The sequence below is a fragment of the Lepidochelys kempii genome, chromosome 2, assembly GCF_965140265.1.
Source record: "Lepidochelys kempii isolate rLepKem1 chromosome 2, rLepKem1.hap2, whole genome shotgun sequence".
NCBI classification, from domain to species: Eukaryota; Metazoa; Chordata; order Testudines; family Cheloniidae; genus Lepidochelys; species Lepidochelys kempii.
Window position 1 is genome coordinate 76,001,267 of NC_133257.1, and position 23,983 is coordinate 76,025,249.

The 23,983-nt window shown below is 40.0% G+C and overlaps 1 protein-coding gene across 1 annotated transcript in view; it reads left to right on the plus strand.

Moving 5' to 3' along the window:
• CCDC178 (coiled-coil domain containing 178) overlaps window positions 1-23,983 on the plus strand; it is a 357,941-nt gene that overhangs the window by 23,559 nt on the left and 310,399 nt on the right. The window contains 4 exon segments of the mRNA XM_073331282.1: window positions 7,885-7,965; window positions 10,985-11,124; window positions 12,449-12,483; window positions 23,759-23,955. Of these exon segments, the coding sequence (XP_073187383.1) occupies window positions 7,885-7,965; window positions 10,985-11,124; window positions 12,449-12,483; window positions 23,759-23,955 (453 nt within the window).

Genomic DNA, 23,983 nt, shown 5'->3' on the forward strand with positions numbered 1-23,983 from the left:
ATATTGTGGTAATAGTGACAATGTGGTGTTTGTCTTCATATGTCACTTCAATAAATATTTTAACACAAATTGCCTTGAGTCTCTGCAAATCATGCAGTGTTGTCTCATACAGAAGTAGCACTGTTAAGTATTGAGCGATTTAACAGATTTGTCATAGTAATACTTCTGTTGTTGCTGATTTGCCTCTCATACTAGCTTATATCTGGCTGAGATTTGCTGCTTCAGGTTTTAGTTATTTCTTTGTGCATGGTAGTATTAAGAGAAGGCAGCTCAGAAATAGCTGGTCAGTTACACTTGTGAATATGCGTATTCCAGTACTTGAATAGACTGAGGTTGGGATTTTCAGAGGTGCCTAAAAGAGTTAGGTGTCCAATTTCCTTAGGCTCCTTTGAAAATCTCAGAGTGAGATAATAGTTTTTTGTCTCCTGCCTTGGATTTATCCGCTATGAATTTTACAGTTGGGGTACTTTTACAGTTGTTTCAATAAGGCCATTGTTTTGTGAATAACATAGACGGTGACGCTGTTAGTAGCTGGAATTCAAAAATTCAAAACCTGCTCTTAACATAGTGTACATACAAAAACAATGAGGAGTCCTTGTGGCACCTTGGAGACTAACAAATTTATTTGGGCATAAGCTTTCGTGGGCTAAAACACACTTCATCAAATGCATGGAGTGAAAAATACAGTAAGCTATATATATAGCTTACTGTATTTTTACAAATACTTTTACAAATATTTACAAATATATATATACACACACACACACACACACAGCACATGAAAAGATGGGAGTTGCCTTACCAAGTCGGGGGGTCAGTGCTAGCAAGCCAATTCAATTAAGGTGGAAGTGGCCTATTCTCAATAAGACAAAAAGGGGTGAATATTAACAGAGGGGCATTGCTGGCACATGATGGCATATATCACATTGGTAGATCTGCAGATGAACGAGGCCCTGATGGTGTGGTGGATGTGGTTAGGTCCTATGATGGTGTCCCTTGAATAGATATGCGGACAGAGTTGGCAATAGGGTTTGCTGCAGGGATTGGTTCCTGGATTAGTGATTTTGTTATGTGGTGTGTAGTTGCTGGTGAGTATTTGCTTCAGGTTGGGGGGCTGTCTGTAAGCGAGGACTGACCTGTTTCCCAAGGTCTGTGAGAGTGAGGGATCGTCCTTCAGGATAGGTTGTAGATCCTTGATGATGTGCTGGAGAGGTTTTAGTTGGGGGCTGTAGGTTATGGTTAGTGGCATTCTGTTACTTTCTTTGTTGGGCCTGTCCCGTAGTAGGTGGCTTCTGGGTACCCTTCTGGCTCTGTCATTCTGTTTCTTCACTTCACCAGGTGGGTATTGTAGTTTTAAGAACGCTTGATAGAGATCCTGTCTCTGAGGGATTGGAGCAAACGCAGTTGTATTTTAGAGCTTGGCTGAAGACAATGGATCGTGTGATATGGTCTGGATGAAAGCTGGAAGCATGTAGGTAAGTATAGCGGTCAGTTGGTTTCCGGTATAAAGTGGTGGTTATGCAACCATCGCTTATTTGCACTGTAGTGTCCAGGAAGTGGATCTCTTGTGTGGACTGGTCCAGGCTGAGGTTGATGGTGGGATGGAAATTGTTGAAATCATGGTGGAATTCCTCAAGGGCTTCTTTTCCATGGGTCCAGATGATGAAGATGTCATCAATATAGTGCAAGTAGAGTAGGAGTGCTAGGGGACGAAAGCTGAGGAAGCGTTGTTCTAAATCAGCCATAAAAATGTTGGCATACTGTGGGGCCATGTGGGTACCCATAGCAGTGCCACTGATTTGAAGGTATACATTGTCCCCAAATGTGAAATAGTTGTGGGTAAGGACAAAGTTCAGCCACCAGGTTTGCCGTGACATTGGGGATACTGTTTCTGATGGCTTGTAGACCATCTTTGTGCGGAATGTTGGTGTAGAGAGCTTCTACATCCATAGTGGATAGTACATCCACAGTACATCCAGTGTCTCACCCCCCACACCCGATAATGGCCTGATAATACCCCTTTTCTGTGTTTTACCTTTAATGTTATCTTAAATAGCAACAAACGACAGCTGCAATCTAAACTGTCTCCTGAATTTAGCTATTCCTAGGTTTGCTTTACCCTGAGTGATCCCCTCTGCCCCTACTCCTAATTGTCTTTTGACTCAGAGAGACACTCAGGCTGTCTATACTACACTATATTCCACCTCCCCCCATTCCCTCCGAGCCACATAAGTTACACGTACAGTGTTATGTTGGCAGGAGAGCTTTTCCTGCCAACAAAGCTTATGCCGCTTGTGGAGGTGTTTTTTTTATGCTGACGGGAGAGCTCTCTCCCGTCTGCATAGAGTGTCTTCACCAGATTTATAGACATGGCCTCAGCCTGGACAACTTGGTCTGGCTGCTAGAGTTAGCTAGCAGAATAACTCTGCATCACTTTGCAGGATTCCAGCAGCTGACATCCTGTCAGAGAGACAAGGTGGGTGAGGTAATACCTTTTATTGGACCAACTTCTTTTGATGAGAGAGAGAAAAGCTTTTGAGCAACACAGGGTATGTCTACACAGCAATTAGACACTCACGGCTGGCCGGTGCTCGCTAACTTGGGCCTGCGCGGCTCGGGCTGTGGGACTGTTTCATTGCTGTGTAGATTTCAGGGCTTGGGCTAGGACCCTGCAGGGTGGGAGGGTCCCAGAGCTTGGGCTCCAGTGATGAAACAGCCCCAGAACCCAAGCCCTAGTCAGCTGGCAGGAGCCAGCCACTGGTTTTTCTTTGCTGTGTAGACATACCCATGGAGCTGCTGTTCAGGTCCTGACAGAAATGTATTTAAAGTTCTGTGTTTTAGCCAAATTGGCAAATTCCTTTGAGAAACACTGAGGCCCATTGTTGGAGATAATCCTTTCGGGGATTTCAAAAATATTAGGTGAGCAAATCTGTGAAAGGGCAAATGAGGTACCTGCACAAATGGCTAATTAGATGTGTTTGTATCTGAAGTTACCATGCAGTTTACGCACAGTTAGTGAATTGTGCAGTGTAACTGCATTTTTGCATGCATTGTGAACCTGATTTAAAAATGTAGTTCAAAGCCTTCAGTCTGTGAATTGTTGGATAGCTCAGTGGTTTGAGCATTGGCCTGCTAAACCCAGGGTTGTGAGTTCAATCCTTGAGGGGGCCATTTAGAGATTTGGGGCAAAAATTAGGGATTGGTCCTGCTTTGAGCAGAGGGGTTGGACTAGATGACCTCCTGAGGTCCCTTCCAATCCTGATAGTCTATGATTCTAATATTGTTCAGGTTTTCTAAATAAAAGAGTCTATATAATAATACAAAACAATAATGCTTTCTGCATTTTTCTTCATAAACAAATCCATTCTAGTGGTCTGCCATGATCTTTATGGCATTTCATTTGGCACTTGGTTCATTTGTGTTTTTTCTGCCATGTTTCATAACAGATTTGATGCTTTGAGACCAGTTGATGAACATATTGAGACACAGGTCCAAAAGACTATATCTTGGGCTCTTTGTTTACATATGCCCAATTGTTCACTGATGTAGATAGATCTTGCTTAGTGGATGTGAAATAAAAAACATTTTTTCCTCTTTTATACATTGATTTCCAAAAGTATGGTATGCTAAGGATTATGTCAATATTTTGTACTGATGTGACATTTCTTTCTAATATCTATTATTATTCTTTTTATTATTAATCACTGTTGTATTGAGTTAGTAATCAAAAGCTCAGTTAGAAGTGGGGTCCCATTGTACTAGTTGTACAAATGTGTCCATTTGATCAACAGTATTTCTAAACTCATTTGTTCATATTTTTCAGGATGGGTTGATTCAAAGCACCAATTTTAATAGTTAAATTAGCAAGTAGGAAACATTGACTTAAAGAATTGATTTTAATCTTGTTCTGCATTTGTAGTTTTTAGTTATTTTCCTAAATAAAGGTTGATTTTCATTGGTTGGTAATTATTAAAACATGTTGATTTGCAACTAATATAGCATTTACACTAACTTCTTTTTGATAACCAGGAGGATACACTGTATATGTATACGTTTATTTAAGCAATTACATTGCTTAACATACTTTTTTTTCAGATTCTTAGTTTTTACATTTTTATTATGTTAGAAAATGGTGAATAATGCATTTTTAGTTATCAGATGATTAATTTTTTACTCATAATTAGTGTCAAGGTCCATTTGAATGGACCTTAAGATTCAACTAAAATGAGCAAAACTAGTATTTTAAAGTTGTTTTTATTTGTTAAATATAATTACGGTACCTTAAATGTGCTGGATACATAAGGGAAAAAATTAAGTGTATCAAAACATGTTTTGAATTAAAAATGAACTGATTTATTAATCACAGGAAGTTTTATCTGTAGTTAGTGAATGAAACTGATTGTTTTTGGTCACCATGCCCTTTGAATTTTTAGAATTAGTAGGTTTCATCCTCTGCACACATTATTTTTATTAATAAATGGGGAGAAGAGGTTTTTTCAATTCCCACTTATTTTCTCAATTTTGAGTGAGCTAGTCAATGAACTGAGTTGGTTGAATAAACTGAAATGGAGAAAATATTCTCTTTGCACCTGAATAAGTGGTTACTGCTGTCAAAAGCTGGTTTAACACTTCAACAAGCTCTGATTCCAGGTGCTTAGCCAGTGACTTCCATCAACTCAGTGGCTGGATTTTTCTTTAAAACTTCAGCAGCAAACATATACTTTTATTTAAGTGACTTTAATAGATTATAGCAACTTTGTGTTAATGTAAATTGTCATAATTTCAACTACTTTTAAATAGGTTTATTTTTAAAAATATATTTAATTTAAATTAGAAATCATTTATTTTTATCCACCTTGATATTTTTATTTCACGTTTAAAATTCCTTTTTGTAGCATTGTGATAGCAGTGTTGGTACCAGGATATTAGACAACGGGCAAGTCTACGCTATAAAATTAAGTCGACCAAAGTTACATCAATGTACAGCCATCACAGTAATTAAATCACTTTTACATGTTCACACTACGCTCCTTGTATCAGCGGTGTAGACACTTACAGAGTTAGGTCGACATAAACTGCCTTACGTTGACCTAACTCTGTAGTGTAGACCAAGCCAACTTGGGTGAGGTAATATCTTTTATTGGACCACCTTCTCTTGGTGAAAGACAAGCTTTTGAGCCTACTCAGAGCTCTTCTTCAGATCTGGGAAATATATTCCGAGTTTTACAGCTAAATACAATGTGGAATAGATCGTTTAGCATAAGTAGTTAATACACACTGTAAGGGACCATTCAAGGTAAAGTGGCCAGTTAACACCTCGACAGTCATAGGACAAAAAAAAAAGAGTTAGTAGGTTACAGGTTCTTGTAGTAATCCATAGATCGAATGTCTTTATTAAGTCCATGATTTTCAATGGGTAGCTAAGTTATGACTTTTAAGCTCGTACCTCATCTTCAGAAAGTGTTGTGCAGATTTCCTTTGAGGATTAGGACTGAGAAGTCAAATATGGAGTGATTGCTTTGTGAAAAATTTCACCTGTGGGTGATATGGTGCTCTTGTCTTATATCGTTTTTCTGTGAGAGTTCATTTGAGAGTGTAATGCTTGTCTTGTTTCAGCCACATAGTTGATATTGGGGCATTTAGTGCATGGGATGAGGTACCCCACATTTTGTGATATGCATGTAGGAGCCATGTGTGACTGGGTGCCTGGGATAGATCACACTGAGAATGCCACACTGAGGGCATGAAGCAAAAAATAGGGCAGACAATCCCTCAAAACTGTGATTTGTTCTATAATTAGATTCACCAAGCCAGTAACAAAAGAGCTTCTGCACTACCACACTGGTTAACCAGAAGCCAAACACAGTCTGCTTTAAGCATTTCAGCCCTTGACTCCCATCCAGACAATCAAGTCTAATATATTGAGAGGTTACTGAAACCTCATTTCACCATATGTGAGGTTCTTACTGATCCCAAAGTATCAGACACTTACCCCAGATCAATACATACCTTAGATCTTACCCAAATATCACGCTGTCAGCCAATCCTTAGTAAACTAACTGAAGATTTATTAATAAAAGAAAAGAAGAGAGTTATAAATGATTAATAGAACACACACACATACAAATGATTACAAAGTCCTTATATCAGGTTTCTGGCAGTGATGGAATAGACCGCTGGTTTTCAAAGTCTCTCTGGTAACCTCCAAAAGATTGGAAGGTCCTCCATAGTTCAAGATGCTGCTTTTTGTTGTAAATCCACAGTGCAGAGAATTAGACCAGGAAAGAGGCAAAATGGAGGTGTCTCAGGATCTTTTATATCCTTTGCCATGTACATGGAGGTTTACTGTCCCAACCGAAGCCCGTAGCCTGCATACATGGAAAGTAACTGGCCCAAGATGGAGTCCAGGGTCACATGTCCTTACATACCCTTACATACTTTGCTGTCTCACAGCGGCAGCAATTGCTCATATTCTTTCTGAGACATCCACAGGAAATGCTTACTGGGTGGGATGAATTTCTTCAATGGCCCATTAAGAGCATGGCATGTTCTTAATTGGCCATCAACACATGGCTGTTTAGCCCTGATAGAAAAGTATAATCTATCTGGAGGGTGTTTCCCAGAAACAAAACATATGTTGGAGATACAAATACATAGCCAATATTCATAACTTTAGATATAAAGATGATGCATATAAAGAGGATAATCCTATGTGATAGATTATAACTTTTCCATTGACACTTTACATGGTACACTTTGTATAAAAATCATTGCAATTGTATAACAGTGGTAACAATGATACAAATGGTCATTTTTCTTATACATAGAATCACACCATCAATCTTGAAAGATGTGGTGTGGGGATATTTATCATTATAGCACTGGAGATATTCTCTAATTGCTGTAATTTCCAATAACTTTTTGGCAGAATCTGGAGTACCACATGGATCTACATATCCATTCCATTATTTATATCACTGTGCTCTGTGTGTGCCGAAAGTCTGCAGGACAGCAACTAAAGAGGTTTGAGCCTGGAACTCAGTTGCCTAGTGTTGTCCAGTTTTTAGCCCATGGTAGACTGATCCTTCTTTCTCTTACGTTCTGGAGACTCCCCCTACTTTTATATAGTACAATAATATATATCCATTTTATGTGTACGTATAATGAAGTTCCTTAGATTTTTTTTTAATGGGTTGTTCTTGGAATAGATAAGGTGAATATTCACATGTTGATATTATTCAACTGAATATATTAATTGTAAGGGTAACAAAATATTGAAATAAATTACTTTAACTGATCATTGGAGTTATTTTCAATTCTTACTATTTTTAAAAGGTATATGTTATTTTACTGTCATAACCTTTAACTGTAAACTTCTTTGGGATTAAGTAAGTAGTTTTTTCCCTGTGTGTCTTTTATCCATCCAGAGAACAATTCTTCAGTTGTTTCTCACTTTACACATTTAGGGAATGTCATCACTGTCTGTTCTTTAGATTGAATTTATATTATAGGTCATCCATATGGTTTCTTAAAGTTTTACAGTCCTTGATAATTTTTGTTATCATGACAGGATGCAAAATAACATGCACAGCTTAGAAAGTCACGTCATATAAATGAAGAGTTAATGGTTTGGTCTTATCCACATTTTTTATAACTATTTTTAATCAAGTTTGTTAATTAAAGTGGTTTAATCTGATGCTTTGTAGTATCATCAGCTGTCTCACACATGCTTTTCTATTGGTAGAAGATTTGAACCCATAATAAAAATCTCTTGGTGGTTTTGACCAATTTTATGGCTAATTAACATGGATTAAATAAATTTTGTACTGATGAAATAGATGTATTTGTTTTTAATCAATAATATATAATTCATTTTTAAATTAGGCTGCAAGCTAATATTGGCAATTGTGCTTGAAATGCAATCACTTTCCTGCTCTTCTAAGGATAGTAGTCAGCCATCACCTGGTAAGTTTCCTATAAAGACTTTGTATTGTACAGTTTTCGGTTGGTTCAGACTTTTAAAGCCATCAAACAAGATTTAAGTAATTGCTTTATTTTTATGTTTTTTAACTGTACTTAATATGTTTTTTGCTTGTTTGGCTCTCCTTGTGCCCACAGTACTGCTTCACAATCCTATTGTGGAGAGAGTGCTATAGAACGTTTAAACTCAAGCCACTACCTACTCTTGGCTCTTCTTCCCCTGAAGTTAGAGTTCAGTTCTTCTGTCTGGAAAAACTGAAATTGATTAGATTTGAAATTAAGTGTCCTTTTAAATTAAATCTTAAATTCTGCAAAAAATGATGAGTGAGACCCTTTTCACCAAGGTACACTTCCTACTTGCCACCAGTGAGTAGATTTGTGAAGTCCTGCTTGTAACCCATGGTTATAATCTATTGAGGAGAAAATCGAGCAGTTAGAGGGTAATTTTCTTTATCTAATAAAATTAAAGAATTTAAGAATCTGATTTTTAAAAAATAAGAAGGAAAAGTGAGCTTGCTCAGTTAAACTAGTGATTTAAAGAAAATCAGGAACTGCAACACTCACAGCAATATTAATCTGGCCATATCCTTCACGCCTTTGGAAATATATTTCAAAAATATTAATCTAATACAGATTTAACAAATCAAATGGGAATAGAAGATTCTACATATTTACAATAAATTTGAAATAAAATTGCTCTGGGACTCTTAAATCTTGCATTTCCTGATATTTTTTCATTTTAACTATGCAGCCTTTGAACCAGATAATGCCTTATAGGTACTGGCCCACATTATGCATGAAGTAGAACTGTAGTACTTCAGGGGGACCTGCAAAAGAGATTGTACCTCAGGGCATAGGGGGAGAGCAAATACTGCATTATAGGGGTATAGCTAGCTCCAGATACAGTCATCCATGTTTCCTTCCAGAGGCAGTGTTGGATGTTTATTGTAGTTGTCAAGGTTCCTCTCCCACTCTGAACTCTAGGGTACAGATGTGGGGACCTGCATGAAAAACCTCCTAAGCTTCTCTTTACCAGCTTAGGTCAAAACTTCCCCAAGGTACAAAATATTCCACCCTTTGTCCTTGGATTGGCCGCTACCACCACCAAACAAATACTGGTTACTGGGGAAGAGCTGTTTGGACACGTCTTTCCCCCCAAAATACTTCCCAAAACCTTACCCCACTTTCTGGACAAGGTTTGGTAAAAAGCCTCACCAATTTGCCTAGGTGACTACAGACCCAAACCCTTGGATCTGAGAACAATGAAAAAGCTTTCAGTTTTCATACAAGAAGACTTTTAATAGAAATAGAAGTAAATAGAAATCACCTCTGTAAAATCAGGATGGTAGATACCTTACAGGGTAATTAGATTCAAAACATAGAGAACCCCTCTAGGCAAAACCTTAAGTTACAAAAAAGATACACAGACAGAAATAGTTATTCTATTCAGCACAATTCTTTTCTCAGCCATTTAAAGAAATCATAATCTAACACATACCTAGCTAGATTATTTACTAAAAGTTCTAAGACTCCATTCCTGGTCTATCCCCGGCAGAAACAGCATATAGACAGACACACAGACCCTTTGTTTCTCTCCCTCCTCCCAGCTTTTGAAAGTATCTTGTCTCCTCATTGGTCATTTTGGTCAGGTGCCAGCGAGGTTACCTTTAACTTCTTAACCCTTTACAGGTGAGAGGAGCTTTCCCCTGGCCAGGAGGGATTTTAAAGGGGTTTACCCTTCCCTTTATATTTATGACAGTAGTCAATTATCATGCCAACATTTTCTGCAGGGTGTCATTCCTATCCTGATAATGCCCTTCACCATAAATTTTGGTTAAAAGGTCCTTGGTTTTCATCTGGAATGGGTTAAAGTCAATAGAAAAGTCCGTCCAAATTTTTGTCTCATTTGACACCAAGAGTTTAGGTGAAACTTTCTCCAAGGGAATTATATATAAATGGCTGTATCGTATCATATTCGTTGTTACATCTTAATCTGATTTATTGTTATGTCTGAATCTTCAGAGCATATAAAGGTAGATGTAGTCTCAGGTACATCAGTAATAGTAGCTAGCCTTACATCAGTTTATATCCAGGAGTTCTGCAGGACAGCCACATGGCATTCGCTATATTTTCTTCAAAACTCTTGTTTGGATTCAGCATCCTTGTTTCTTGAATAGATGATATTTTGGGTCAGACTCTGATACCCTTACTTAAGTTGTACAGTATCTTATTCAGCAGGTCATTAAGATACTGCTGCATGTGAGTCAGGTGGCACAATCTGGTTTTTTATCAGGTAACAGAATTGAGTAGGGGAGTCAAGGAAACCTTATAGTTTTTTAATGTAAGTGTTTGCTTAAAATAGTTTATTCCTGGGATAGTTTCACTGCCCCAAAATGAAAAGGATTGTTCTATGCTTTCATTCCTCCAAAAAGTAAAAGAGTATACTGGCTAGAGCTAGGTGTAGTATATGCAGAGCTGCCAAGCGGGTCCACCAGAGATATTCTTTCACCATTTCTGTTCCACTCTGGGCCTTTCTAGAGCAGAAGTTGGCACTCGTTTCCTGTTACTTGTTGTTGTCATTTTCCTGATTTGGACAATTATCCACTAAGGGCTAGAAATAAACCATCAAACTCATTTCACTTGTGATGAGCCTTAGATGGAGGAATGCATTAAATTGCTTTTTGGCCTCAGATTCCTTTGTCTTGTCTCTTTATTTTTTAGTTTCTTCTTCTTTGCATTTTTCTATACTTTCTTGAGTTTCTCCTTTCACCTTTTAGATTGTATTTTTAATCCTCTGCTAACTTCTTGCATTTTCTTAAAATCTGAAATTTGATGTTTGCTGTTGTAAATGACAGTGGGCTAGAACTTTGTGCAAAATACATTCACATTGTTAGAGCTAGTTGCTATGTCTTCTTAATCATAAATCCAAGATTTACTACTTGAAAATTAATGGAAAAAAATGCGGACATTTATATGTGACTTTTGGTGTGCATTTTGTTTTCAGATAAGAATAAAGAGATGCTCCTAGGTTACCCCACCAGGCGTCGTAGTTGTGCTTTAGTAAATACTCCATCTCCATGTGTTAACAAAGCTATTAATCACATTCAAGAGCTGGAAATAAAGATAGAAAGCTCCTTTCAACAGGTACTGTATGACTAAAAATTGTCAAATGTTAATAGAATCTTGGGTCTGTATACATAACCAGATTGTATCTTTGAAAAGGATTTCCATTTTATAATAATGGAAAGTAGTATACTCTCTCTAAACCAATGTCAGGCTAGTTCATTTACTAGTCAAGACATTTTTTTAGCTATGTACAGTCCTGGTCAAACTACCTCATTAAAATTAAGCTGCCTTCTGTCTGTTTCACACATCATCATCCAAAGGCACATAGAGGACATCTTGATTTGCCTAAGCCAAATTGTTCCAGTATATTCAATGGTATTCAAAAAACTTTTTTTGGCACTTAACCAACTAGATAGATAAATTTGATCTGTGCACCACTGTCATTTTTAATAAGTGATTTTGTTTTCTAGCAACATTTAATAGTTCTTTGATTTAAAAAATAAAAGGCAGTGTTTCTTTATTCTAATGTCCACTAAAAAGCATGGGTTGATAACACTGCATCTAATTTTCTCTTATCTGGTTATATGTTGGTAGAATTGAGACTGATGCATCTTCTTTTCCTAGAGCTTGTTATGTAGGATTTCCCAAACTTTGGAAAACTTTGCAGGAGGATTGGAAGGTGGCTTGCAGCTGGAGTATACATTTTTAAAAAGAATATGAGTAGGGAAGCTAAGTTGAGGGGAGAAAAGAAGACATGAGGGAGGTGATACATACTGGCAGATAGGTAGAAGAAAGACAAAATGTATATGTGTGTGTATAGTACAGTAACAGGAAATTTGCCACACACTTGTCTGGGAACATGATCAGGGTCATTGAGAGAATATACTCTTATATGAGGAGCTTTTTCCAAATAGCAATTAGTAAAGTTAAAGGGAGAACCTACCCTGCCTCCTTCATGTTTATGAAGAAAGTGGAGAAACTATGTAAAGATACCTTGCAAAATTGGGTAATAGATAATGTTTATAAAATGGCATCTTTTTTGTTTTCTTTTATATTGACAAAGACTGTTTTTGAGTCTTAATATTATTTATTCATAATTTCTGGCATGGTATGGAGCAGGTATTACTAGAAATTTTTTAAAAAACGACTCTTATTTAGAGTTAGTTATCATTTATCTTATTTACCTGAAAGGATATTAAAGAGCCCATATATATTTGGGATATACACAATTCCAAAGACATGTTAGCTATAATTATTTTTAAAGCAGATAAAAACAAATTCATGTTTATGTACATTGATGTGTCCCCCTTGCAATGGAAAGTTTAGTGACGTGTTACATTTACATTAGAAAACATGTATTTGACCAAGATGCCTTAGTGAAATTTAGCTTTTATGTTTGCAGCATGATCGTACACTTGAGAAGGAGAAAATGCCATGGTAAGAATTATACATGATTTTAGTTTTAATGCCAGATCATTGTTTGATAAGTTAGTCTGCCTAAAATCCACACTACATGAACTTCAGCACTTTACACATTTTCCACCGTGCTTTGAATGGAACTATAATTACCATACTTTTTTTATATAGCATTTGGGGAACTGGATGGCTCCTGGGATCGATAATGGTATATGGAGCATTTGACCTAAATGACTAGTTGATGATGTCAGTGGGATTTGTTAGGTGCTAATCACGTCTGAAAATCAGGCTGCTTAGTTAGGTGCTAAAATATGGAAGTTGTAGCTCTACTGTAGAGTCCCATTTTTAAAATCTTGGCCTTGAAGTATTAAGTGTGAAGGACAGACTAGTTATGATAAACCATACTTCGTTGCAGTGCTCTGTGATATTTGTAAACTCATATTGTTCTGTGTAAATTTTCTTAAACTTTTTTATTTATATGTAACATTTATTGAATAAGAGATCAGTTACCTCAGATGCTGTTTAACTGTGCAAGAGGCCCCCCAGAAGAGGACAGACAATTCCAAAACCTGGGTAGAGGAAAAAGTCCGTTTGAAATTGACACTGCTTGGTGACCAATCATACTGAGAGGAAGTAGACATTTTTAATCCTCTCCCTCAAATTTCTCATCCTATCATAGTTTTAAACTTTACACTAAATAAATACCTTTTGTACTTTCAGTATTATTTGTGACCTGGTTGTGTGAGTTTCAAAATCTTTCATTTGTGGTTGTCAGGGATGCTTTTAAGGGTCAGGCAACCTTAATAATACCAACCCCATCTATACATCTTTTTTTAGAACTGCCTTTTTTCACTTAGTCCAATCTTTTATAACAGCAATAACTGATGAAAGAATGGATGGAGGCTGGATTCTGATCTCTGTATGACAGTGTAAATCCAAAGTAACTTCATTGTCCTCAGTGATTTTACTCCAGGTTTACACTAGTGTAAATGAGAACAGATCCTGTTTGTGCTCATTGGTCAATATCCAGTATCTTCTCAGGTGTGCATATATGAATTTGACATTGACTTAGTTGAAATCAGGACTAACTGTTATTGGCCAGTGAACATATTTTTTATTTGCTGAGCCCCCAAAATGTTCTAGACATCATACAGCCAAATAAAAAAGCATGGGACCTGCCCTGAAGAGTTTGTAATCTAGTAACATTAATTTAGGCCCCAGTCCTGCAAACTGCTCTACTGTGCAGACACCAGTGTAGTTAGATATGCGCCATGCAGGTCAGGGGTCTGTCTGCGTGGAGCTGCTTTGCAGGACTGGGGTCTGACGGACCAACCAAGTACAGACACAAGTAAAGAGACATAAAAATTCCCCCTCATTATCTCTTGACTAAAGCTGAATTCAACTTTTCCTTACTTAACCCCAGCCTAGTGTCTGTTGCTTTGATGTTATTCATCATAGCTTATTGTCGCTATGTAGAGTATTTTAACCCTTCCTTTTTCTGAATTTCGATTGTACTGTTTTTAAAAATAATTGTATCTAACATTTGCCATTATAGTGTTTTGAATAACTTTCCTTTTTTCTTTTAAAAACTATATTTAACTTTTGTTTGCTCTGTTTTGTAGTTTTAATTATATTTAACCCATGTCTTTTGGCTTTATACATACCTAATCTTGTTTTTAAATATAATTCTTATTAATTTCATTTTCTATTTTTGAATATTTTGTATACTTAACCCTTATGTGTATTAAAAAATTGCTTTCAGCACTGTAATTGTGGTGTTATTAGTATTGGTATTTAAATGTTGCCTGTTTTTATAAATTCTTTTTAACCCTTGCCTAATTTATTGTAACCCTTGACTTTCAAATGCTTTATTACTTTTTTATCCATCTGTTTTCAAATATTTATCATTTATTTTAACAATTGAAAAATAGCACCTCCTACCCTCTCTAGTATTTTGAGACAGCCATCAACTAACTCTTAGCTGCCCTTTCCCCTACTCCTTACCAATGAAAGAGAGTGAAAATGAGGAAAAGTTCTATTGATATCAAGCTACTGGGTGCGTAGATGACTGTTTCTGGTCAGCTGCTGATTTGCTGCCCCAAGAGGCTTTTTAAGATCTATCCAAGAGAGAAAGTCCTTGTTTTCAGTTTCCTGAGATCCAGGAATGCTCCATATGGCTGGGGAAGCATGGATGGGAAACTAACAGGCTCCCAAGCTGTGCATTGAGTTCCCTCCTCCTTCCATTGAGTCTGAATGTTCTGCTTGGGCTTCTTCTGGTATTCTCATCTTTGAACTTCTCCCCTTCTGACATTTTCCAGGTGTCTCCAGTAGCAGTCCGTGGCTGATGTTCTAAATCCTATTTTTCTGTACCACTCTTTTCAGATTCTGGTGCCTCCTTCCAGTTTCAGAAGACTCTACACATGCTCTAGCCTCTCCAAAAATTCTTACAGTCTCTGGTCCTCCCAGTGTTTCCTTTCCACTCATTAGTCTTTCCTTCCTCTTCCCAAACTTCCAGTCTCTTTCGTTCCCTTCCTATCACTCCTTCTTCGTCCTTTCTTCCTTAAGGACCTCAGCTCTCTGTCTTCATCTCCCCCTCTTCCCCCCTCCAACTTTTATCCCCTCAGTTATCTTCTCTCCATATCTGGGGTCTTAATTATCTGAAGGTGTAGCTGTCTGGTGCTGTGGCTGCAGCTGTTTTTGAATCATCTGTGTCCTTCCTCCCACTTCATTGTCAGCTCTGTGTTCTCTCTCTGGGTCTCTTTCATACTTCCCTTTTGCACTGCAGTTAGATAAGAGGAGTGGGAGCTGAGATGGGCTCAGGCAGGGAGTGGGGATGAGAAAATTCTACTGTTGACCGTCCATTCACCCAATAGTGGAGGTCAATGGCTGGCCTCCCACATTCTTCATTACCCAGATTCTGTCTCCAGCTTTCCCTTCCCTCCTCACTTCCTTGGTGTTGGCCCCACTTCCCACTGTCTATGCAAGCTGTATAGGGCAGATGGAAAGATGTAGTGACACATGTTGGAGAGCTGATGGCTGCAGTGCTGTATGTGTAGAACACACATGGCTGCAGCAACTGGGCATAAGCACTAAATGCTTGTGCATAAGGCCCTAGCTCCTGGAATCATGTGATTACACCAGAATTTCGGCTTTCATTTAATAAATAAGTTTCTAGCCCTCATGGTTGTAAAGAAACCCTTAAAAATGTGTATTAAGAGTAACTGATGCAGTGATATCTGCCTGAGTCAGCAGACAGCTTGAAACAATAGCTCTGAGATGAAAGAGCTGGCCCATGCAACTCAACAGGGAGTTAATGCCGAGACTCAGTTCTCTGGGGTGCCCACCAACAGCATCCAAGCAGAGGACTCTGGCAAGAGAAGAATGCACTGGTCCCCTCCCAGCCCCCCAAATGGATACATACTGGGTGATGGGGTAAATATTGTCGGGTCCCTCTGCTGCCACCCTTGCTTTTCAGGTAGGGAAAGGGGGAATCTTCTGCTTCCCTGTGGGAAGTAGGATCTCTGCTGCTGCTCTTGGGCAGGAAAAGGGGCCCCTGCATTTGCCTCTCTGGGTGGGGGATCCCTGCCACCACCTCTCCAAGTGGAAGTTGAGCCCACCGTGTCTTGCTCAAGCCTTTGGTAGCAGATAATTGGCTGGGAACTGTTGTGACTGTTGAAATCAATACAACAGGACCCATAAAAGTCAAGGGACTTATAACTGCTGGCTTTATAGGTGTCAAAAGACATCCCGGCAAACAGTTACTCTCTTTTAAAACCGATCATAAGCCAATTAATGCGGTACTTAAACCTTACCCTGCTCAGTTAGTCATCCTACCTATACCTCTGAAGTGTATCGTATATTATTAGAAAATACAAGATAGAAGTATATCATTTTCAAAATCTTGCAAGACTAGAATGATACATGGTCTTAATTTTCTTTTTCATATTTATTTTCTTGTATAATAGCAACATTCTCTATAGCTTTGCTGTTACGTTCTTTTATTTTGGAAAATATTGTTTGCTTTTAAACTTAAGTATTCACCATGTTTGGTTTGTTGTGGCTTAGTACAAAAGCAGTTGAATTTAACTTCTTCACATAAGCAAAGTTCACTCCAGTAAGCATCCTGCTCACATCTGTATTTATCCAGCCTCCTCTACTTCATAATTGGAAGTGCTGTATTGGAAATAGTACTAAGTTCATCTTCAAGTGGGTGCCGATGTGTATTCCACGTAGGCATGTGAGCGCCAAGCTCACTGGAGCTGGAGACTTATGCCTAGCAGTACTTGTAAAAGGGCATCACTATCACCTCATAGGTGTGGTCCCTCCCCTGCTTTATGAGGCGGCGGCGCCCTTACTCCTCTCAGTTCCTTCTCACTGCCTGTGGCTGGAGTAGGAGCTCTGTGTGGTTGTAGTCTTACAACCTTGCATTCAGTCTTAGTCTAGTTTCTTGTATACAGTTAGGTGGTTAGTATTAGTTAGTAGTCAGTAGATAGTGTTCCCCAGTGATGCTTTCACCAGGGTTTAAACATTGTCCATTGTGTGGAGGGGTGATCTCCAACAGCGACCCCCCATACAAGGTGCTTGCTTTGTTTTAGCAAGGCCCACCTTAAGGAGCATTGATTGATCTGTAAATTGTTTAAAAAGAGGACTCAGGTGGTGCAGGACCTTCACCACAAGCGGCACCTGCTTGAACAGACCATGTGGTCTGATCTGGTACTGAGGCCTTTCTTGGGTTGAAGATCACCCTTGGGCTCGGAGAGCACTTCCACCTTTTGTTCTGGGGTAGGTGCCTTGCTGAAGAGACAGAGGATCCGAGGAAGAGGTTTCATAAGATCAGTTGGTACCACTCCAGGTTGTGGGACAACTCCTTTGCCTCCCCCAGGAAAAGTGCAGATTGGCATGGGACTGGTTCCAGCACATGGGATGGCACTGGTACCACTGACCCTTCCCTGGTACTGAACGGGAAAGTCAGAAATCCTGTACCATCTACTCCACTTCAGGCCTCCGGGCATCCATTGAGTCCAGTACTGATAAGGGAGATGCCGGTACTGACTGCATCCATGTTGCTGGTGTACCAGGCAGCTGCAGACCTACTCTGCCTTCTGGTCCCAACGTCACACTTGGTCCAGGACTTTCCCAGGGCTATGGCACCTATAGCCCCTCTGATGGAGTGAGCCGCTGAACCCTTGTGTTTGAAAGCATTGCATCCAGATGCTCCCCTCCCTGTGGTGAAGATGGAGCCAATACCATAATCGGTTCCTGGGGTGGAGACCTCAGCACCAGGACCCTTTTCAGCCTCACTGCATTAAACACTGTAGATGCTTCCATGGCAGCTTTTGCCATCCTTGATGTTGATGTATTTCGGTGCTCTGGTACCGCTGTTTACGCATGACCGACACTGCCTGCAGAAATGGCATGCTCTGCATTGAGCCTTCTGCCTTCACTGGGGACACCGATTCCTGCCTTGTTCTGGGCGACGGATGAATCAGACTGCCTACTAGCTCCCTCAGGCATTGCTCCACCCATGTTGCTGAGATCCTGGGACACTTTTGATTCTGAGTTGGGACCATCATCTTCCTGCTCTGCATCATCTGATGAGTTCCAAGGGTCTGATGATCTTCCCGCTCCTCATCCCCTGATAAATTCTCAGAGATCCTGCTCTTCATCCCATTCGATGCTGAAGTCACCCGCCAGGTCAATGGCAGTGGTTTCAGCTCAACTGCAAGCCCAGGTATGGGTGGACTTGCTCCCTGCAGAGCTGCTGGAGTCCTCCCTCTTGGGATGTCTTCCCATGGGTGAGAGTCAGTTTGGCTCAGGCGAGACCTTCTTCTTCATTGCTGGACGATGCTGTGCTGCCTGGTTTCTCCTCCCCCTCTATTCCGGAGGGCTTTTTATGCAGCGTAGCCACATTCCTAGGCATCCAGGTGGAGTTTCTTCAAGAGAACATGTATCGACTGGTGGACATTTTACAGCCCTCCATCCCTCAGATAGTGACCCTCCTGATCAGTGATGTGCTACTTGAGCCAGTGAGAGCCCTGTGGAGTACACCGGCTGTGGTATACTGGTGGCTGAGTGCATTAAAAAGCACTACTTTGTTCTCATGCAAGGATTTGAGGGGTTCTCTTCTCACCTGGCCCTGAATTCCCTGGTCATAACAGCAGTAAATGACAGGGTTCATCAGGGTAAGTTCAAGTCTACCCCCAAGGGCAGAGACTCCCAGAGGTTGGATCTTCTGGGCAGGAAGATCTATACTTAATCGTCCCCACTGTGATGTTACACTCTATATGTTTATGGAAATATGCTTATGAGTGTGAATATAATGTAACAGAAATATGCTTTATGCAAAAGGTCTCTTGTAAGGTATCATTACAAAGCTTATAATCTACTTAGTGTGTTTATCCTATTTGTATGAATGTATCGTTTTTGTATCTGAAGCTGGAAATATGAAGTATTACTTTGAAGTCCTATTGTAATTATGCAAAGTGTGGGCCATTAATGGTGGCTTGGAATCTTGATGACTCCCATTGGCTAGGACAATTGGCTGTAAATGGCTCTGATTACTTGCAAGTCTTCCTGTGTCCCTGTGAGTCAGCCCAGGAAGAATGGAGGCTTGGGGTCTCACAGGACATGTGGCCATGTCACCTGGTACTGGAATCCATCTTAAACCTGGTGCTTTTCCATTTAGAAGGAGGGGTGGGAACCCAGAGAGACAAAAGATTCCCACCTTGTGGCAAAGATATAAAAGGGGGCTGCCAGTCATGAGAGAGCCCCTAGTTACCACCTGAGCTGGAACTAACAAGGACTGTACCGGGGAAAGGATTAGGCCCAGACTAGGAAGAAGTCTAGTCTGTGAAAGAAGCCTATTGAAACATCTCGGAGGGTGAGATTTACCTGTATTCAGTTTGTTAATGTATTAGGCTTAGACTTGCGTGTTTTGTTTTATTTTGCTTGGTAACTTACTTTGTTCTGTCTGTGGTTACTTGGAACCACTTAAATCCTACTTTTTATACATAATAAAACAGCTGTGCATATCTCTCTGTCAGTGTTATAGAGAGTAGACAATTTATGAGTTTACCCTGTATAAGCTTTATACAGAGGAAAACAAATTTATTTGGGGGTTGGATCCCATTGGGAGCTGGGTGTCTGGGTGTTGGAAACAGGAGTACTTGCTGAGCTGTTTTCAGTTAAGTCTGTAGCTTTGGGGGCATGGTTCAGACCCTGGGTCTGTGTTGCAGCAGGCTAGTATGTCTGGCTCAACAAGACAGGGTTCTGGTGTCCCAAGCTGGCAAACAAAACTGGCTCAGATGTAGTTTCAGCATATCAGGTGACAGTCCCAAGGGGTTCTCTGTGACCAAACCCATCACCCCACAAATGAGCAAAATCGGCAAGCTTTGCTATCCAAATATGATTTCTTCAATTGGTCAGCCATGTCTAAATTCGAGGACCAGTTACCTGAGGCCTTGCATGAGGAGGTCTGGGTATTGGTTGCGGAAGACTGCTTGATGGCTAAAACATCCCAGCAGTCTGCCCTTGATATTGTGGACACTTCAGCCCAGGTCATGGTCTTTGCAGTGACTATGAGGAGGACTTCCTGGCTGCACAACTCTGGGATTGCTCTGGACATCCATCCAGTAAGCCACTGAGGACTTACCCTTTGACAGCCGAGTCTTGTTCTCAGACAAGACTGATGACAGTTGGCTCTCCTTCAAGGATTCCAGGGCTGCCTTGAGGTCCTTGGGAGTGAACATACTCTCCTCACAAAGATGCCACGATAGGGCACAGCAGGACCATTCCTTTGTAGAACCTTTCCCTCCCTGAAACAGCGGGAAGAAGGATAGATCCCACAAGAGGAAGCATTTGGGCTCAGGCTTTGGACAGTTCACATGCCCGACCCCCATAGGCTGAATGCCCATTTTGACTCCTTTGTTCGGAGCACTGGTTCATCATTACTCCAACCCCTTCATCTCCCTATCCCTTTGGGGATAGGCTGGCCCACTTTTACAATGCTTGGGACTTGATTACCTCAGACAGCTGAGTCCTAGACACTGTCAGATCAGGCTATGCGATTCAGTTCCATTCTATGCTCCTCCCCCCCTTTCCACTTCCCTTCCCTGTCCCTCTTCAGGGTCCTCTTTCACGAGACACTGCTCATCAAGCAGGTCAGCGCTGTTGAAGTTCGGAGTGTCAGAGGAGGTTCCACTGGAACACTACATCCATGACTTTTACTCCCGGTACTTTCCGATACCAAAATCCAAGGGCTGGAAAAGACCTAATTCTTGAACTTTGAGGCCTCAAAAAATCCATTGAGTGCATGAGATTCCACATGGTCGTTCTGTTGGCTATCCTCCCTACACTGTCTCAGAATGATTGGTTTGCTGCACTGGACCTTTAGGATGCTTACTTTCATGTGGCCATTCTACTGAGCCACAGGAAGTTTCTGCATTTTCTGGTGGTAGAATGCCACACTTCTCTTGTTTTGGCCTCTCTTCTGGCCCCTGCTTCTTTACGAAATGCATGGTTGTGGTCATGGCATATCTCAGGAGGAAGGAAGTCCACATCTTCCCATACCTCAATGACTGGTTGCTGAAGGGCAGCTCCAGAGAGGAGGTTCTTGCCCATGTTGACACCATATTGCATTTTCTTGACTGTCTGGGACTCATTTTAAACATTGCAAAGTCCACTTTGGCTCCCATTCAGAAATGAAGTTCACTGGAGCCCTTTTAGATTCCACAAGGTTGAGGGTGTTCCTGCTGACCAACTGCTTCCAGGCAATTCAACAGCTCTGCCTCAGTCTGCAATCTCAGCCTTCCACGACAGTCTGTCTGTCTCTGAGTCTATTGGGCCATGTGTCTGCTTGTACACAGGTGATCCAGTTCACCAGGTTGCATCCTCGCCTTCTTCAGATGAGGCTCAGGATAGTTTACCGCCCTGCCTTGCATTCTCTGGACAGGTTGGTTTACCTTCCTCCAGCAGACCTAAATTACTTGCACTGCTGAGAGTCCCCACACAATGTGTGACAAGGAGTCCCCTTCACTTGGCCCTTTCCAACCAAATTAGTGGTTACCGATGCTTCCCTTCTGGGTTGGGGGATGCATCTTGACTTGTTGAGGGTGCAGGGCCTGTGATCAAAACAGGAAGCCTCACTCCATGTCAGCGTGTTGGAACTTTGGGCCATCCACAATACACCTTGCACTCAGTTTGCTGAGACTGCATTTGGCAGCAATATCCGTGTTCTACCCCACCCCGACCCATTCAAGGGAAGTCTGTTTGTTTTTTCTAATGCCATGGTGATGAGATATCTGAAGGGGATTCTCTGCTTACATCCTCTGGCCCGAGAACTGGTTCCCTTGTGGCACCTAAACACGATTCTGGCAGCTCTGATGGGCCCTCTGTTCGAGCCCCTTGCATCCTGTCCACTGCCCCCAGTCTCAGAAAACCACATTCCTGATAGCCATGACTTCAGCAAAAAGAGTTGCAGGCCCTAATGGGTGAGCTTACAGTCAGTTTTCTGAGGACAAGACCTTTTATCCAAGACTTTTTATCCTTTCATCTGAATCAGGCAGTTTATTTATCTGTGTTTTTCCCTAAGGCTCTTTCCCAGAAGAGCAGCACCTTCCTTTTTAAAAAATGGAACATGTTAATTTGTGTTCTAAAAGGCAATATTTATTTGTCAGCGTCTGTTTAATATGTAGTAAACAATTTTGAATGACAAAATTGTTACTGACAGTTGACTGTACATATAGGATTTCAGATATGGACAGCACTGAATATAGTGAAGATACCTGGTTATCAAACTCCTCTAAGTTGGATGTTAAAGACATTGGGATTTATTATGAAGGTAAAGATGTTTCAATGTGTTCGTTCTGAATGACAGAATTTTACTAGTAAATTTGTTTTCCCTTGTGTAACATAATTTTTAAAGTTGTAACAATGATTGCAATATACCTAACATATACACATTTTAAAAATGTAAATATCTTCCTGAATTGCAAGGTGGAGAACTAAAACACAATAGCATATTAAGTACTGATAAATTATTGTCTCACAAATTGCTCTGTTTATGCTGAGACATCTTTCATTTCTGTGATTAAACCCCTACTCTATTTTAGATATTTAGGGTTTGAACCAGCCAAAAATAGCCTCTGTGGCTGCTGGAAATTCTAGAAGCCTTTTTTGCTTGGCACCTGTGGACACAAATTATAATCTAATAATAATACAATGCATTCATACAGTTGTCTTGACAAAAAGGCTGAGGCTCTTTTACAGTTCATGCAATTAAAAACAATATTCAGCAAATACCTTTTAAAGTTTTGATTTAAAAATAAAAAAAAATTGACTTTCCATTTATTGAAAGGAAGCCAGTTGCATAACTTGTCAATAAATATTAAGCGGCAGAGGTGAAATCCTGGCTCCACTGAAGTCAGTGGCAAAACTCCCATTGACTTAATTAAGGCAAGGATTTCACCACAGATTTTAAGCTGTGGCCTACCTTTCTGTGTTTGCAATTTTTTGATTTTTTTTAAACCTGCTGCACACAATAGTTTGGTCTCCTGGGGGCTGTAATACTTTTGTCTAATTCTGGTAGTTGGACACTGTATGGAAAAGCCTGGGTTGTGCTTAGTGGAGTGGCCTGTGTTGTATAGGAGGTCAACCAGATGATCTGGTGATCCCTTCAACCCTTAAATTGTAGATGCATAATGGGAGGCCCAGCTGAAACCCTAAAGACTGTAGTTTAAACATTTTAATATTTTATGTACGTGTATAAATCAGAACAGCAGACCTTGACCTCAGAGATTCTTTTATGGAAATAATTTATCCTGAGTGCTTGAAGCGTTTTTTGTAGCAGCTTTTCACAGAGTGGAATTTTGACTAAGTCTAAATGCTCATGGTAAGATAATGATATTGAGATGTCATTGAATTTTATCAGAGTTACAGATGTTTTAATAAGGTACTTTCTCTACAAGGAAAAGTACATTAAAGGGATCTGGAAGAATTTTGCAGTTGTACTCTTATCTGGATAGTATCCCCATAAGCAAATGAGGTTATGTTGTCAGCTATTTTACTATACATTTACTGTACTCTGTATCTGAAATAAAGTGAGGGGAAAATACTATTGAAAATGCCAGTTTTGTGTTGCAAGTAATTGTGTATACTCCGGTATATGTAAATAGGACAACTTTATTTTGAGAACTTAGCTAAAGGGGTGTGTGTGTGTGTGTGTGTGTGTGTGTGTGTGTAAACTTAGAAATATATATATAGTTTTATATGTAACTTTTAAAAATGTATTTTAAAACAGCAGGACTTTAACCTTAAAGCAGGAAACAGAAGCGGTGTTATCAGAGGTCATTGAGTTGATTAAGCGACTAGAAGCTGAACGTAAAGAGGCTGAAGAAGCTTTGAAGCGGGAAAAACAGCGAAAGAAAAAGCTTGCAATGAAAATTGATTGCATGTCCATTTGGAGGCTTCAGCAATTCCCTATAGCTGTACAAAAAGGTATTGTGATTAAAACTAACAGTTTTCG